The 17,009-nt window shown below is 52.0% G+C and overlaps 1 protein-coding gene across 2 annotated transcripts in view; it reads right to left on the minus strand.

Annotated features, from left to right (window-relative positions):
* Positions 1-104: 104 nt before the first annotated feature.
* The window catches only part of Ush1c (USH1 protein network component harmonin), a 44,453-nt gene continuing 27,548 nt past the window's right edge, over positions 105-17,009 (minus strand). The window contains exons 16-27 of one of the 2 annotated variants that reach the window (XM_028788866.1): positions 15,335-15,487; positions 14,019-14,135; positions 13,144-13,626; positions 9,769-9,888; positions 8,746-8,796; positions 6,252-6,293; positions 5,548-5,601; positions 5,150-5,249; positions 3,184-3,293; positions 1,988-2,043; positions 1,506-1,614; positions 105-490 (exon numbers count right to left, since the gene is read on the minus strand). In XM_028788866.1, the coding sequence (XP_028644699.1) occupies positions 401-490; positions 1,506-1,614; positions 1,988-2,043; positions 3,184-3,293; positions 5,150-5,249; positions 5,548-5,601; positions 6,252-6,293; positions 8,746-8,796; positions 9,769-9,888; positions 13,144-13,626; positions 14,019-14,135; positions 15,335-15,487 (1,485 nt within the window). In that variant the 3' untranslated portion in view covers positions 105-400. Of the gene's footprint in view, positions 491-1,497; positions 1,615-1,987; positions 2,044-3,183; positions 3,294-5,149; positions 5,250-5,547; positions 5,602-6,251; positions 6,294-8,745; positions 8,797-9,768; positions 9,889-13,143; positions 13,627-14,018; positions 14,136-15,334; positions 15,488-17,009 lie in introns of both variants that reach the window. The other variant, XM_028788867.1, reaches the window with a different exon arrangement.

Consider the following 17,009-nt stretch of genomic DNA (forward strand, 5'->3'; position numbering starts at 1 on the left):
CCCTGGCCACTGATCCTCTACATACCATGTCTAGATCACGTGGGGCCATGACCTTCCAGTTTTTCATTTGACAGCCTTAAATCTGCCATCCACACCCCAGAAGCTGGAGAAGAAGTCAATCTTGTTTATTAGTGAGTTCACCACCAGGTTTTTAGCAGGGATTACAGCAGCAGGGAGGGCAATAGAGAACACCCTTAGGTCACAAGAAAGAAATACTCTAGAGCATGGAAGGCCAACTTAGTAGATCTGGAAGAAACGGGAGTTGGAATCCCACAGACCACTCCAGAACAGTAGTTGGTCCTTGCTCCACCTTTTGCTGGCCTTCAGAGGAGGGGCCAGGTCACAGGGCTTTGGGGGGCAGTTTCCAGGGAGACCTTCTACACCTGGTGACTGGCGTCTCTCAGGATGAGCTCAGGGGCTGGGTGCAGAGCTGGCCAGCCTCAAGGATGGTGTCTGGCTGGCTTCTCTCTCTGGACTTTAAAAGAAGGTTCTGTGGAGAAGAAGAAACAGATGGGGTGGACAGGACTTGTATATGACCCTCTGTCTATGGCCGGCCCCCCGTAGCAGCACACAGCCCTTCCAGCCTTAAGGAACCCCCTCTTGTTTGGCCCTGAGTAGAAACACACCAGCCATAACAGACAGGAAGCCAGGGAGGAAGCCAAAGGGGTGTCGGGATGAGGAAGGGAATGATAGCAGCAGGAAGGACAGGAGTCGCTTGTCAAGAAGAGCAGACATGGCAGCCAGGTCCACTGTCACGGTGCAGGAAGCATGAACATGAGAGGACATGGCAGCCAGGTCCACTGTCACGATGCAGGAAGCATGAACAGTATTTTGGGAAAACTGTGACAGAAGCAGCCATGCTTGGAGCTGCCCTGGTTGTGGGCTTCAGGCCACAATCAACTCCAGTGTCACAGCCACCAAACCCAGGACACAGATAGGGAAGCACGCCAAAGCTTGACTCCCTGGCACACCAAAGGGAGCCCAGATCAAGTTGGGATGGAGACCAAGGACAGTGTGGGTCGAGCAGGGCACTTCAATGAGACCCACCAACGCTGGTTCTTTGGACTAGCTTAAGGAGCTTGAACAGCGTGGCTCTGCCTGAGCAGAGCTTGGGGCTCCTCAGGGGTTCTTGTGGGGAAATAGGCCCTTGTGAGGAGATCCAGCAGGCTTTAGTGTTCTTCAGCCTAGTCCACCAGGGGGGAGACACCATTGTGCTCAGTGCTACCCTGCTCCAACTAGGTTCTGACTGTGACCCAGAGCAGGTCCCAAGGCCTGTGAGCATCAGGACTCTCAGGTCCTAAGCCAGTGTCTCCAACTGAAACACCCTCCCCCCCACCCCCGTAAGCTCTAGTGTCTCAGCCATTGACGGCAGCCCCAAGAGAGACATTCCTGCAGGCTGCCTCTGACTTCCTCTAGATACCAGTCCAAAGAACCTGCCATGATCATGGGCAACACATGGCATGCAGCATGGGCTGACAGGGCCCTGCGGCTGCCTGCCTAGTCACCGTGGGCTCCAGCTGCAGAAAAAACCCGTGTCTACACACAGGCTCATAGGCTTCAAGCTGCTTTCGGGCCGGCTGGGGGCTTTCGGCTGCAGAGGAGGGAAGAGAAGAGCTACACATGCAGGGTGAAGCAGGAGACAAGAGGGCTCAGTTACTGCTCGGGGAGGTCCTGCAGGCTCTCTTCCTGCACTGTGTCTGCCTCTTCAGTACTGCCCAGGCCCTGGTTCCACTATAGACACTCTAGAATCTTCAAGTCATATGGAATGGACCATTCTAGGCAGGTGAAGATGGGCCAAAGTCTGTGAGCCAGCACTACGAAGGTCCATGACTCTGGTCCAGGGTGTCTCTAGCCCAGGGTGTTCTAGGCCCCATGACTGCCAGCAGATGCATGCCAAGGGCATCCCTTTCACTGGGTGAGGCTGGGGAAAGGTGGCTAGGATCCCGGAGGGCATGGGGTACAGGACAGGGCACCTGTTCACACTTACAGTTCATCATCGTATTCCTTAGGGGGACAGACGGCAACCACAAGGTCTATCCAATCCTGTAGGGAGAAACCGTGTGACCACACAGGGCACACGGAGGAGTGCATGATGACTCTGCCTGGCGTTCTGTTCCACTCTTAGGCTTTGTAGCCCAGGGCCAGCCAGGGTACAGTGAGGGCTGGGACTCCCTGCTGGAGGCCCACACTCTAGGAAAGCATTCCCCCAGAAGCAGGGCTGCTAGACCCTCAGATGCTACCGGGTTCCCAGTTGTGGATTTATGGACCAGGGCTGGGCAGCCACTTCAGAATCATTTATGAACCCATAGCTGTACCCCTTATAGTCTCGGGTGCATGCTAGGAAGGAGTACCACCAACAAGCAGCACCTCTAACCCTGAGCCATAGCAAACATGGGCTCTTTTGGCCTCTCTCTGATCTTGACAGTCCCCTTGGTGGCATCACTGTCGTCGTTGGCTTGCCCATCACTGTCCACCCTGGCTTTGGGGTGGCAAATCTTGAAAGAGCACCGATCACCACCCCCATGCCAAAGCTCCTAAGATTGAGCTGAACTCTCCCCACCCCGTGACCTCCCTCCCTCCACTCCAGGAGCACAGAACACAACCGCTCCCTCTGTCCAAAGGCGATCATCGTGTTACCCGTTGGTCTTCTCTTCTCCACATCCTGTCATGTGGGTCCCAGGCCCATCTGGTCAGCTTCCTCGGCACTGAACTTATTACCTCAGGCTCAGCTGCCTGCACACAGTGGCACAGGTTGTGCACTGCACAGCACGAGTGGGTGCCATTTATTTACATTAGAGTTTGTAGGAGGGCACCCCATCAGACTGTGCACTGCACGTCCTGAGAGACTCCATGAGGGAGCCCTGGTCCATGTGGGTGTTTGCTAAGCATGGAGCAGACTCCAGCCCTGCTTGCTTCTGCCCTCTGGTCTGTTCACTCTCTAGCAGCCCCCAATACTCTCTTGGTTCCTCTTGATTCTTCCTTAGCACACACTTAGAGAAGACCTTGGAGAGTGTTTTGGTTTGTTTGTTTGTTTGTTTGTTTGCTTGTTTTTTGACATGACCAGCCTTTCAAGTGCAATCCACTGTCTGGACCTTGGGTACCAGGCCTGGACTTGGCCATTGCCATTGTAAGGCCAGGGTCTGAGGCAGGTGGTGAAGGAAGAAGGGAGGGGCTTGCTCTCACCCCGCCCTGATTCCAGGCCTTCTGCAGGGCAGCCTCAGCCTCAGCCAGGGTGTAGTCCGTCACAATCTTGCCATTGATGGCCATGATCTCATCCCCTTTCACAACGCCACCTTCAGAAAGAAGCAGAGAGGTGTTCACCTGGATTACCTGTGACCTGCGCCTGATTCAGGACTGCCTGTCACTCATTAAAGCGGGACAGAGGAAGAGGCTGCACCCTGGGCTCTGAAAGCTCTTGAGAACCAAAATAGGCTCAGTTCCTCAAAAGGTCCCTCCCACAGGTCCTCTCTAGGTTAGACTACAGAGGAGTCCTTGGCATCCCCAATCTGCACACTGTAGCCGGATGGACCAATATTTCTGGTGCAGTTCAAAGAGCCTGAGCCATCAAGGGCAGCTATGCCTCTCCAATGCCCACCATGCTCGCTCCATCAGAAACCAGTCCCTTTAGTTCCCTCCCCATGCTCAGCATTTTTTTCACAGTGTGACCACAGCTATTCAAATGTTTGCTGATGGTCCCTCCAGTCATCCTCCCAGCTCCATGAAGGCAGGACTCTTCTCGGCTGGCCATGCTCACCCTGGCGCTTCTCATAGGACTTTACACAATAGGGGCTCAATGGAAGAGTATCATGTACCTCCTTTTTGTAAAGAATCTTGTTTTTTTTTGTGCACCGAACTCTGGATTGCAGGGAAATCTATCACTTGGAATTCTTGAAAGTGTGAAGACCACAGGAATGTGGTGTGTGTCAGCAAGGTTTGGGACTCGTGTTCCTGGCAATGTCCTGGGATGTCTAAATCAGCATGGGACCAAACTCACACAACACATTTTTCTGTGCAGAGGGACTGAGGATAGTGACTCTCAGTAAAGTCACAAAGGGACCCAGGGAGTAGCACAGATCCTCTTTCGTCCTTCCCTGACAGACACAGGTGGGACAGGCAGCAAACCATCCTTCAGGTTGCACAGAAATGTGTGTGTGAAGCAAGAGACAGCATGGATTCTGAGTCAGTATGGTGGGTTCTGGGTTTTCACTTCTTTTTGAAACAGGGTCTTGTGTAGCTCAGGTTGGCCTCAAGTCCACTATGTTGACTTGAACTTCTAATCCTCATGCTCTCAGCTCCCATGCGCTGTGACTGCTGCCCAGGGCTTCATGAAAGCTAGGCAAGCACTGTACCAGCTGAGCCACATCCCCAGCCCCAGCAGAGGATGCTTTTGTTGAAAGGGAAGGAAGGCATGGGGGAGGGGCATTGTGTATGGGGAAGGGATGTGAGGTCTCTGACCCTGTGGGAGGGGCCAGGCTGGGGAAGCACCTAGAGTGCTACCTACACAGGGCACTAAACCAAATGACTGATTTGCCTGGATTCAAGTCCTGCCTGGCATCTTTTACTGTCTGGGGATCCTGTTTCTAAGCCGTGGAATGAGAGTCACTATGGTATATATCTGGGGATTCTGAATACTGTGATATCTTTAGTCCCAGGGCTGTGGCCAGGCCCACACACTAATGCCTGATCTGTGACTCATTCCACAGACCGCCTGCTCTGGGAGGATGCTTCTCGCCTGCTCTCTGTATGTTCCCTCTCCCGGGAAGTCTTCCTTCCCTTCCCAGGCTGCACCAGTCGTCTTGGTAGGCTTCACTGCATCCCACACTGCCCCCTTCCTGAGTTCTCATGGCTTCCATCCCACCAGCATTCCCCATCAATCCTTGGCTGAGAATCCTATGATAAGGCTCTGGGCCCATTTTTGCCACTAGCCTGGGAATCCCTAGAGGGCAAGATGGCATCTGGGAAAACCACTTCAGGTTCTGGCACCATGGCACAGCCTCAGGTAAAGTCTGAGACTAGCTAAATGGTTTGCCGGATGGACCTGGTATTCTTGAACAACTGTGAGACCATTTGAAGTGAGTGTCTGCTCTCCTGGGACATCTGGTACAGCCATCACACCACCCCCCAAGCAGGCAAACCTATCCACACTCACCATGCCGCTCAGCAGCTCCCCCTTCATAAACGGCAGAGACGACCACCTTCCCCACAGGGGAGTCCACTCCGCCCTCCAGGGCCAAATCTAAAGACCCCTCCTGGGTGGAGGAAAGCAGGTCTCAGGCAGCCACACAGACAGCAGCCTGCAGAGCACCAGGAAGTCTGACAGGGCTACAGTGTGTGAAAGGCATGAGACCATGTGGTCCAGAGGCCATGAGAGAGTCAAGAGAAAGAAAGTCTGGGTTGAATATGTATTCCCCCACAAGGAGCAGCATCCCCAGAGGATCATGGAGAGGAGTGGGAGCCTGCTACGTCACCTAGGAGTAGAACAATCAGGGAACTGAGATGGCGGGGCAGAGAGAGTTGGTGACCAGCCTCTGCCCCATGACCAGGTACCTTCTTGATTCGCAGAAGCCGGACATCTTTCCCTGCGATCTGCTCTGGTGAGAACTAGAAACAGAGAACCAAAATGGGCACAACCATGAGCTTGCTGAAGGGTGAGGGTGTCCCTGGCCTCGACAATGGACCCATTGCACATGCGCACAACACACACACACACACACAGAAGGCTCAGGACACACACATACACACACATATACACACACACATACACACACACAGAAGGCTCAGGACACACACACACACACACACACACACACACACACACACACAAGGCTCAGCCCCATTACTGTAGTGGAAGCCCCATTACTGGAGTGATGGAAGAAGGAACCTTGTGGACAGACGGCTGATGCCTGGCATGGAGCCAGTGCTCAGCGGCTAACCGGCTAAGTACTACAGGAACTCCATACCACATGTACACACATGAGTGTGTACAGAAGCATACATGTAACAGTGCTTGCACATATGGTACACACATGCATGTGTGTATATGTACACACACACACACACACACACACACACACACACACACACACACACATCCAGAGAACACCATGGCTCTCATTGAAAGGCATCTAAACGGAAGCTTTGCAGGAAAGAGCATCTGGGACCATCTTTATGTGCCCCAGGGTCCATAAAGCTCCAGTTCTTCCTCAGTTTTGGAACTGCCCGACCACCTGGGCTGGAGAGTTCCCTCTTACCATGGAGTAGGGGTCAAAACCTTCTTCATATTTTCGGAAATCCTGGAAACAAAGAAAGGGCTTTAGGATGGTGAGAGGCAGCCATGAAGGCACACTGCAAAATGAAGCTCAGACAGGCAGGGGAGAGCGCAAGCGAGCCAGATTGCAGATATAGCCTGGAATAGGAGTGGGGAGTAGTTGTGGTCAGGATGGGGAGGAGGGAGGAGGTTGGCAGCCATAGCAGGTGGAGTATGGGGGCGGGGCAAGCAAGAAGTCTTAGAGGAGCATGTCCCTGTCCCTGCTCCGTTTAGTGGATGGCCACCTGTGGTTTCAGGGATACCCCTGAGGTCTGGATGCCTAGGTAGTTGGCCCTTGGCTTGCTGGCCCAAGCTGGCCTTCTACATCCCTACTGGAGGCTGTGACCAGGCCTTAAGTGTGAATCCATGGCTCTCCACTTAGTGCTCTGACCTCATGGAGGGGAACAGGCCTGTCTAGCAGGCTTCTTGGCCTGGAGAACACAGTCACAAAGTGACCGAGGAAGGCAAGTGGCACTCTGTGCCAAGGGAAGAAGAGAGGGTGGTAAGATTAGGGGATAGGGGTCTGGCTACTTTTTGCTGATCTAGGAGTTACGAAGCCTCCCTCTCCAAGGGAGATGGAAAGGACACACAGTGCTGGGGCCCTGGCTTGGTTTGGGTTGTTGGGGTGAAACGGGCCGGACTTGGAAACAATATGGTGAGAAGAAGTGAACAAATCCAGGGCAAGTGGCCCAGGAGTCACATCTATGGTAAACCAAACTAGGGCACCCACTGGCCTCAGAAGCTAGGGTGCTATTCCTAAGTTAAGGTCCCCCAAACCACAGTTAGTCCCCAATGGAAAAATGGCCACACAGTTCCCTAGGCTGTACCAAGTCTCTCCTGAGGTCTGCAGCCAGCATTGTGAGCAGGCCAGAGATCCTGCCCCTGTCCAGACAAAGCTATGAAATACTGGGTACAAGATGAGGGTCCAACTTCAGCAGATGGGCCCCTGGATTTCTGCTAGCACCCTTTCTCCCTAGCCTTTTATCTTCTAGGTTGAAACCCTATGAGGCCTTATGTCTGTCTGGCCATGGTCATGGACCACATCCAGGTAGTTTGTGCTTGTCAATCACCACACAGAATGAGGGACACAGCACATTCAAACACCAGAGAGGTTACTAGGCAGAATCTGGGACCTGTGTCCTTGTCACCAAGAGAGGTCTATCTATCCTTGGGTGTCCCTTATGGAATACTGGGTCATGCTGGCCACACTCTCCTTTGTGGGACCCTGAATACTGTTCAGATTCAGAGATGGCTGGGTTGCAAGTTTTGTGAAAAATCTGAGACTTCTGAAACATTATGTCTGGTTTGCCTTAAAAGAGCCACACCCTCTGTTCAGCAGATGGAGAAACTAAAGCCAGAGAGGTGACTTTAATGCCTGTGGTCATGAACTAGAGGATGAGGCCAAGGGTTTAACGGGATGTTCGAAGCCTTACACCCCTGAGCTGTTTGTTGTCTTTTTCCGTTCGAGAGTTGTTGGTGTCGCCAGCTATGAGTCCTTCAGGGCCTGTTGGGTAAGGACTGTGCTTTGAGAGGCAGGTGATGGGATGCTTACGAGCAGAGAGTAGAACCAGTGTCCCAGATCTAAATCCAGGTTCCGACACAAACAGGGTGCCCCATGGCTCCTGCGTCTACGGGACGACAATAGAGCCCCACCCCTAGTTGCTGTAAACTAAAGACCTTTAATGAATTTAGGGCTTGGCCCAGCATACCTTCTAAGGTCTTCTGTCTATCTCAGGTCCTGGGCTATTAGCGGCCTCTTTTACAGACACTCTGCCTATGTCTCCTTCCCCTCACCATTCCTGTTCTCTGCCTATCTCTGCTTGTGAGGGAGGGAGTTGGAGAGCCTGCTGGCCCAGATGATAAAACTGTCAATCCAAAAGTTAGCTCTGGATGGAAGCTATCTACCCCGAGATGTAGGGTAGCTGGATGGCTGTCTGCCTGACCTAACTCGGATGCCAGCAGGGATTCCTAAATCCCAGTGAACCCCAGAAAGATGGAGAAGCCAAGCTGCCGCCATCTCCTGAGGCTAAGAAAGGCTGTAGTCTGCTTAGAGCAAGTATAGCCTAAGAAGCAAGGTGGTATCCAGCAACCCCCACACCCCTTCTCTCCAAGGATGGAGTCAGGGCTAATCTTAGCCTACAGAGTTCCCTCTGATTTACTTTCTCTTTGGACTACCAGAGGGTAGGGGTGGGGAATCCTGCTGGTGGCTGGCTTTCTCAGTCAGTGTTTAAGTTCTGAAAAGCCATGGGTCCCCTTTTGTGGGGTGTGAGGGGGACCTGGTGCTGGCCTGAGGCTTCCCAGAAGATGGTACTTGGGCTACCTTGAAACTGCCAGGACCTAGAGTGGAGAAGGAGGAGTCAGGCACAGAGTAAGACAGGTGGAGGAGAATCAGAGACACAGGACTATCAGACACATGACTACCAAGGGTCTCATTTTACTTGTCTGAATGCTGTCTGGTACACCACCATCCTCTTCAGCATCTCCTGAGGCTGCCAGGAACAAGAAGATAATTCCCCACCGGATGTTAAAAATAGGTATCGTCTGCCCCCTGGTGCCAGGCTCTGGGGATGCCAGCCTGAGGCTACTGTGTCCCTCCCCACATAGGCTGACGTTTGGGGACCACTCCAGGCCTCCCACCCAGCAATTGCTGTGAAGTTGCACAGACACTATGTACCATGAACCAGTGAGTACAAGTGTACTCAGCAGGCTGGCCCAGGGCATGACCTTCGCCCTTTGGGGGAGCCGATGGGACAGCTAAAGCTCAAAATAAACACCGGAGTGCCCCGCCCTGACATTTGGGTAGGGTTTCCTTGAAAGGAATAGAAGTTCGGCCATGGCTGCACTTCCTCTGTGTGAGGCCAGTCAGAGATGGGAGCCCTGCGGGGTGCCTGTGAGCCCTAGCTTCCTCAGCTGTGGGGACTGGAGTGAGCAGACCTTTCACTCCTCCGTGGGTGCATGTACATAGAGGCCAAAGGCAACCACAGATGTCATTCTTCACGTGCCACCGACTCTGTCTTTTGAGGCAGGGTCTCTCAGTGACCTGGAACTCATAGGGTAGGCTAGGCTGGCCAGCTGGCGAGCCCCAAGAACCTGTCTGCCTCTGCTGAACAGGGATTACATTACCATGCCCAACTTTTTAAAAAATGTGGATGGGGGTTGAACTCAAGCGCTCACGCCTACACAGTGAGCAGTGCACCAGCTCAGCCACCTCCCCAGACTCAACACAGTCGTCTGTAGATGGAGCTTCAGGTTGTGTATGGTCAATGAAAGGACTAGAATTTTACAGGCCCACACCACTACAAATCATGTGGACTCTTCCTTTGACCAATAAGACGGTGACAAGATGACACAGGATCCGACTGTGTCGCATCTCACTTCTCTTCCAGAGGTGTCAGAAACCAGCTGACATGACCCTGGTTTGCTGCTCTAGGAACACCCTAGAGGGGACCCAAGGGGCTTACCAGGACCTCGGACTTGACAGCGGGCCTGTAGACAAAGTTGTGTTCCTGGTGGACCATGACAGGTTTGGAGATGGTGGACACGCCAGGGCCTCGTGGAGGCTGTGGGCTTGGGCAAAATGTCTACAGGAGTTAGTTTAGGAAAGACCCATGTGACGTCACAGTGGATGTGGTCAGGGACAGTCAGGGAACTACAACCATGCAAGTCAGTCGCATGCACATCAGCCAGCCCGACCCATCTGCCTGGACAGAAGAGGCCTGGGAAGGCTCATCACACAGAGAACTCCACTGCCTCCGTGTGGTGGAGTGGCTCTAGGGAAGCAGCCACTTGAGTCAGAGGGCACACTTTTAGGGTTCCCTTACACTGGCTACCCAATATCCCCTTTCTTAAAGGGCTATTCCCCTGGATATATTCTATGCCTGACACAAGGCATCTCTGGTTTCCAGTGTCTGGGCACAGTACTCAGAATCCCTAGGGTGAGGACACAGCGGAGATCAGACTATTCAGGAACTGACAGCACTTGTCTTCTTTGCTCTAATGCTTGATCACCTGAAAAACATCTCTCATCAGGGCATAGCCCTGTACTCAAACCCTTTGACTGAAGAAACAACAAACATTTGTTGACTGAATAAACAAATAACTCAACAGTATGGTGGGTGTGGCATGCAGTGCCTGGGCAGATATGGTTCTGGAACCTTCCTCAGGCAGGTGCTGGGTAGCAGACTTACAGTACCTGTTTCTGTTACCTGAGGCTAGCTAATGGCTGTGGTGACTATGCAGACATGTTACCTACACTTCCTGCTGTACACATTGAGAACTTATGAGGGGCACAGGCAGAGGGTTGGGCAGGGATGAAGGCCAGCATGATGAAGCAGCTTTGAGTCAAGGACGGTCCTGAATTTTTGAGATATTCATGGTGATCCAGTCCTTTAAGGCTCTTTATGTTTCTTTACTCTGAACAGGAGCAAACTGGCATTCTTAATTCCTTCAGAGCTAGAGAGAGTGGGGCCTGTGTTGAGTCTTGACTCAGCGTTTGCTGAGATGATCCCCCCATTCGTGGTTTTGTTCTAATTACTCATTCTAATTTACTTGGACTAGGGACTCTTAACAGCAGTCATTGTTATCCAGTGAGCACTGCACATGCATCTGCAACTCTTAAGTCTTAACTCAGAACGAACTCGCTCTGGATGGGGAGGGAGCACAGTTGGTAGAATGCCTTCCTAGCACTCACAAGACCCTGGGGTCAATTTCAAGTTCCACATAACACAGGTAGGTGGCACATGCCTGTAAATCCAGCACTTGAGAGGTGGAAGCAGGCATAGAAGAGGCTTAAGGCTATCTTTGGCTACATAATGAGTTCAAGGACAGCCTGGGCAACACAAGACCCTGGTTATTTTTATAGTTATTTGCGGGGGTTTCATTTTGTTTTGGTGTCTTACTCTGTAGCCCAGATTGTTCTGAAATTCATGTGTAGCTCGGGTTGTGCTCACATTCAGTGATGCTCCTGTCTCAGCCTCTGGAGTGCTGAGATTACAGATTTGATCCATCATGCTGGATCAAATCTCCCTTCATGTGTTAGCTTGTCTGATTCTCACGGTAGATAGGTACCATTGCATTCTTACGTAGTGAGACCAGGATGTCCAGGCTCACATAGACAGAGTAACAGGTACCCGAAGTCATTTAGCCAGAGAATGGCAGAATATGGTCTATAATTCAAAAGATCTGACTTGTTACTGTCTCCCTGCCATCCTGAGGTCTCTTGCTGCTCTGATGCCCTTCCTCTGTTTCCTGTGCACTGTACCTCTCACGCCTCAGCTCTAAACCCGGCAAGGCAGAGGTATCCTCAGCTGGAGCACTTAGGCTGGGTCAGCTTAGAGAAGACCCATGTATCTATTGATGCTCTCCCTTCAAAAGGCAAATCCCTGGAAGGTCCAGGTGTGCCTGCTTCATGAAACCTTCTTCAGCTTCCTTCTACCAAGAGATGCAAGGCCTGAACCTGGTGTCTGATCTCTGAATCAGATTTGTTAAGAAAAGCTACTGCCCACCTTCTGGGGTCACTTACAGAGAAGGATGGGTCCTTCTGTGCCAGACTAATGCAGTCTCTTTAACCTGATGTCTGGTTGGGCTCTGGGGAGATGTTCTCAGAGTGAGGGAACACTCTCTCCCTATCTGAGCTGCAGGAATCAAGTCCCTCACCAGAGATCCATAGGATTCCAGTCCCCCTGTGATCCTCCAGCAGGGACTGTCAGCCAGTCAGCAGCAGGCACCTGGCATCTCCTTGACTCCCCTGAATGATCTGACCTACTAAATCCACACTCCCTCTGGAAACATGAGTGTGAGGCAGATGAAAGCTACTGGAGAGGTGCTCCCAACACCCTACAGCTCTTCACCCTCAGTCCCTCTCCCTGCAGCCCCTTATTCTCAGTCCCTCACTCTCAGCATCTCACCCTCAGTCCCTCACCCTGCAGCCCCTCACCCTGCAGCCCCTCTCCCTGCAGTCCCTCTCCCTGCAGCCCCTTATCCTCAGCCCCTTATTCTCAGCCCCTCTTCCTGCAGCCCCTCTTCCTGCAGCCCCTCTCCCTGCAGCCCCTCACTCTCAGTGGACCAGAGCCTCCTCAGTTGAGTCAGGCCTGGCCACTGGCTACTAGGCTCAAACTCTCACAAGGTACCCAGGGACTGACTGTGCCAAAGCAGTCTTTGGATAAAGATCAATTGATGAGAAATACATCTTTCTGAAAATATCGCCGCTCAATCTGTCAACATCCAAGAAAAACATTCCTTGTCTTTTAATAGTAAATTTGAGAACTTCTAAGAACTCTCTCATCTTCAGGGTTTCTTTCTTGGGTCACGGCCAGACGTGTCTGACGATTACACACCAAGCCCGTGCTGCCAACTAGCACTGTGGGAAAAGACCCTGTAGTCTCCTAAGACTACTCTTTATTTTCAGAGCTAGTTACGCGGCAGCTATCCCCCATGCGCCCCTTCCCCAGTTGAACCTGGGGCTCACTTCCTACATATGAGCATTTCTTGGCCCCTATGAAGACACAATTGGCTATTCCACACAACCAGAGAGCACTACACTGCAGGTCACCAGCATTCGCTATTCACTAGCTCAGGAGCTGACACCATCAGAAGCTGCTGACACTGACCTGAGACACTGCTGCTGATTTCATGGCCACAGCAATTCACCATGTAAACACAGGACTTCAGAAACGGTAGAAAGCACACCCATGCAGAACAACACATCACACTTGGGAAATGGGGCAAGATGCTGTTTCCTCCCGTCTCTGGTCACCGGAGCATCGGAGGGCATGGGAAACAGAATCCACCCACACCCCACTTTGCTTGCAAGCACAACATGCAGACTAAGGTGGTACCTTTGGGGTGGATGGGAAGCTCCGCTCAGTGGTGGGGGAGCTGGTGGGCTTCCCACTGTGGGTGTTTGCCTCCCAGTCATCTGCTGGATGGCCTGGGTCCCCAGTGCGGAAGGGGTGGTTGCCTAGGGCCTCTTCCAGTGCTGAGGGCAGTGGGCGGGTAGGAGTGAGGTCTTGGGTGGGAATGGACGGAGGGGGTGGGATGGGGATTGGGGGTGGGGTGCGTTGCACCCATGGCGAGGATGAGGTGCTCATGTGGCCCGATGAGGGAAGCACAGGAGGGGCGGGGACCTTGGAAGGTGGGTTGCTGGGTGGAGGGTGGGGCATCACAGGCAGTGCTGAGGGAGTCTTGGGGGGATAGTAGAACATATCCAGGGGGATGTCATCCAAGTCTGTGGTGTGGAGGTGGATGCCACCAGCAAATCGTCTCAAGGGTGGGGCCAGAGGAGACACAGAAGGTGGGGGAGGTGGGGGCCCTGTGGTCATCTGGGGGTGAAGAAGTTCTGTCATTATTAACTCCACAGCATAGCAACAGAAATGTTCTGCTCTTTTTCTTCTGCTTCTGGATCCCCATCACTCAAACCAGAACTGTGAGCACTGCCACCCATCTCCCCAGCGTAGCCAGTGGGGCTGGGAGGGAGTGGTCCAAACACAGGAGAGGTCTGAGCTATGCCATCTGGACATGGTCAGGCCATTTACCCTCTGACGTAGTACGCGTTTGAAATGTAAGAGGGACCCTTGGTAACTACAGCAGGGACAACAGGTTCAGTGGGGACTGTCTCAGGACAGAAGGGCCACCACGCCTCCCACTGTCCCCAGAGAGTGTTGTTCTGAAGGTGACTGTCAGAAGGGTCCATGTGAAAAGAAATTTCTGTTACCTCAGTAATCTCATTCTCGGCAGAGGAAATCTGCTCGAGGCGAGTCTGACAGAGCCTCTCCACCCAATACTGAGTCTTTTCCGATTCCTCAAGGTCTTCCCGCTCAGTCTCAGACACCTGGGACCCAGGACCCGTGTCAAAAGGAGAGGACAAATGGCACACTGAATCACACAGGCAGCAACACACAGAGGCACTGCTCTAGCCCCCTCCCCCACCAAATACTGGTTGGCACGACACCACCTACAAAAAGAACCAGGCTACTTCCACCTGGACCTTGGATCGGAAGTTAGGAGACAGGGGCTGTGGTGTCAAGAAAATCCCACAGGGTTTTTTCACACATTGCCTGACAATGCTGGCTCCCAGGATTTGTATAATGCTGAGGCTCTTGGGGTTCTTTCTTAGCTTCTTCAGCGCCCTCTATGGGTTTAACTTTACTCTTACTTCCCCACAAGGCTGTCCTGTCCTTAGAAGTGAGAGTTCACCCTTATTCTTCATTTTGAAGTTAATCTATTCACAATGCCAGACCTAATAGGCTTCGCATTTCCCAGAACTTCTCTGGTTTTATAATCTAATCAGCCTGGCACTGTGAGTCATGGGAACATTACAGAAAAGCAGAAAGGATATCTGCCTGCAGTCAGGAAGCCCAGGCCAACAATCTCACTCAAGATGCAGAAATTGCTGGTGCAGTGAGGGTACTATTGACACGGTTAGTCTTAGAGATTGTCTCAGGTTATAGAGGTCCGGCCTCAGACACACTGTGTTGATGGGACCAGCCTGACTCTAAGCCTGATTTACTGAAGATAGTTTCAGACTTGACATCTACACTAAAAGGCTAGGCCCATACCCAAGAGCCAAGCCAGCTTGATGAGACTTGGTAGGGAGAGCACCCTGAATGAGGCAGGCGACTGGAAGGCTAAACAAACTTTCAAGAGAGGCAGAGGGGTTAACCTCAGACTGTGAGCCAGAAGATGGGCTCCATTGCCACACCTAAGATGGAAAAGCCTTGCCACAGAATTATACCGCGGTGAGGTAGAGTAAAGGGGGCAGATTCATGTACCGGTGACTAACTGAGACCCAGTCAGGGCATGGAGGCTAGCCTCAGACCCAGCCCCAAAACCAGGAGACTAGTGTTAGTCTCAAACATGCACTTAAGCTAGAGTTGACCTCAGATGACCCTGGGTAGATAGAGCAGCCTCACTCTCTGGACTGGAAGGGAGAAAAAGTCTGTCTTTAGACTCCATCTGTGGAGAATGATCCCAAACTGGCCCTTGGAAGTTTGCTGGACCATGAGCTGTGTCCAGGGACAGTGCACACACCTCCTGGGCCAGCCGGTTGATCTTCAGCTGCTTCTCCTTCTCCAGCATCTCTTCCTTCTCTTTGTAGAGCTTCTGTTCAAACTCGAGTTCCTTCTTGTTCTTCCTTAGGTCCTGCAGGCTGTCATACTTGGCTTTCTTCTTCTCTTTTGCCTTCTGGGCAGATGGAGCATTGTGCGTGTGGTAAGGGTGATTAGATGGCATTGGGACTAACACAGGACAGCAAACAGGGCATCTGGTTCTCAGACAAGACAAGGCACCCTGCTGCAGTGAACCCCACTCCCAGCTCTGTCCTACCACAATGGGCGTTTGGATAGGCTGAGGTCAGGCAGGCCACAGATGCCCACTGTAGAGTGGGCAACATACTCCCTCATCCACCAGAACTGGCTTACGGGTTCACTGAACAGCTATGTGACCTTTTGGCTAAGTTCTGCAACCTATCTAGATCTGGACTCCCCACATCTCTAAAGTGAAAGAAACAGTTGATCCAGGTTTCCAGCCAGTGCTCACAAAATACCATCTATGAAAGGGCTTTGGGGATCTCTAGGTACTCCCGAATAAAAGGCATTGCATTTACTTCCTATAACCTAGGTGCTTGCCTTCCCTGGCAGCAAAGGTGAAAGATGGCTACTGTTCAGATGCCAGAGATGCATCCTGGGAGATTTTAGAAAATCTGAGTGAGCTGGTCAACCTGATGTACACAGGTCATCTGTCATGGTCTGGATGTGGGGCCTTAAGCCAGAGACACTGGATGCTCTACACTTTATCACTTAGAGAGTCCAGAGCCAGGGTTCCCTCTAAACTGTCTTCAACTGCAGATTATCTGAAGATTCTGGAACTTGGAAATGCAGGGTCAGGCAGAAGACACAAACTTAGAGAGGTGAAGCCCCTTCCCCAAAGTCAGACATCTAGGAAGTGATGCAGGCTCAGACTTGCATCCTCCAGGTCCCAGTTTTCCAGTGAGCTCAGATAATCAGGGGGAACACAGCAGTTGGGAGATCACTCCCATCACACAGCAGAGAGCCCTGAGCCAGCACACAGAAGAGGATGCAGAGAAAGTCAACACTCACACTGATTTCAGGAATAATTGCATCTCTGTCTAACAAGGTTTCCTGCTTTGCTGCTCTGAATCAGCTTAGAGTCCAAGGCCTGGAGTGAGAGACTGAACTTCCCAACAATTGATGCAAACCTCTCTTGTCAACCTAGGGTAGTGAGTGTCTACAGACGCTCTCATCTTGTGCCAACTGAAGATAACCTTATCTTCAATAATGGCTAATACACTTTGGAAATGCTTGCCTCTGGGACCCATGTCTAGAGTAGTCCACAGAATCTCAAGGAGGAGATTGTCCTTGCTTCAGTTCTGCTCAGTTCATGCCCTATCCTGCTCACAAGGCCTCTAGCTCAGCTCAGAGTTGAGTACCTACACCATGCTGTAGGCTCAGATGGCAATCCTCAACTGGAGCCAGAAAGCATCTACTTAGTGGAAGCCAGCGTGAATAAGGTCATGGCGCTCTCAGGGGCCGCTGTGATAGGAATGTCCATTCTATTGATTACAAAACAGAAACTGAACCTACAGTAATGTCAAGATTTCACAGCCAGAATGGGCTCCTGTGAAGGGCAGTGACAGTTCCTGTCTCACGCTCAGTGAGAGTACATCTGTTGACAGATGGAGATGGAC

The sequence above is a fragment of the Grammomys surdaster genome, unplaced genomic scaffold (genome assembly GCF_004785775.1).
Source record: "Grammomys surdaster isolate TR1022 unplaced genomic scaffold, NIH_TR_1.0 125769, whole genome shotgun sequence".
In the NCBI taxonomy this organism is placed as follows: Eukaryota; Metazoa; Chordata; class Mammalia; order Rodentia; family Muridae; genus Grammomys; species Grammomys surdaster.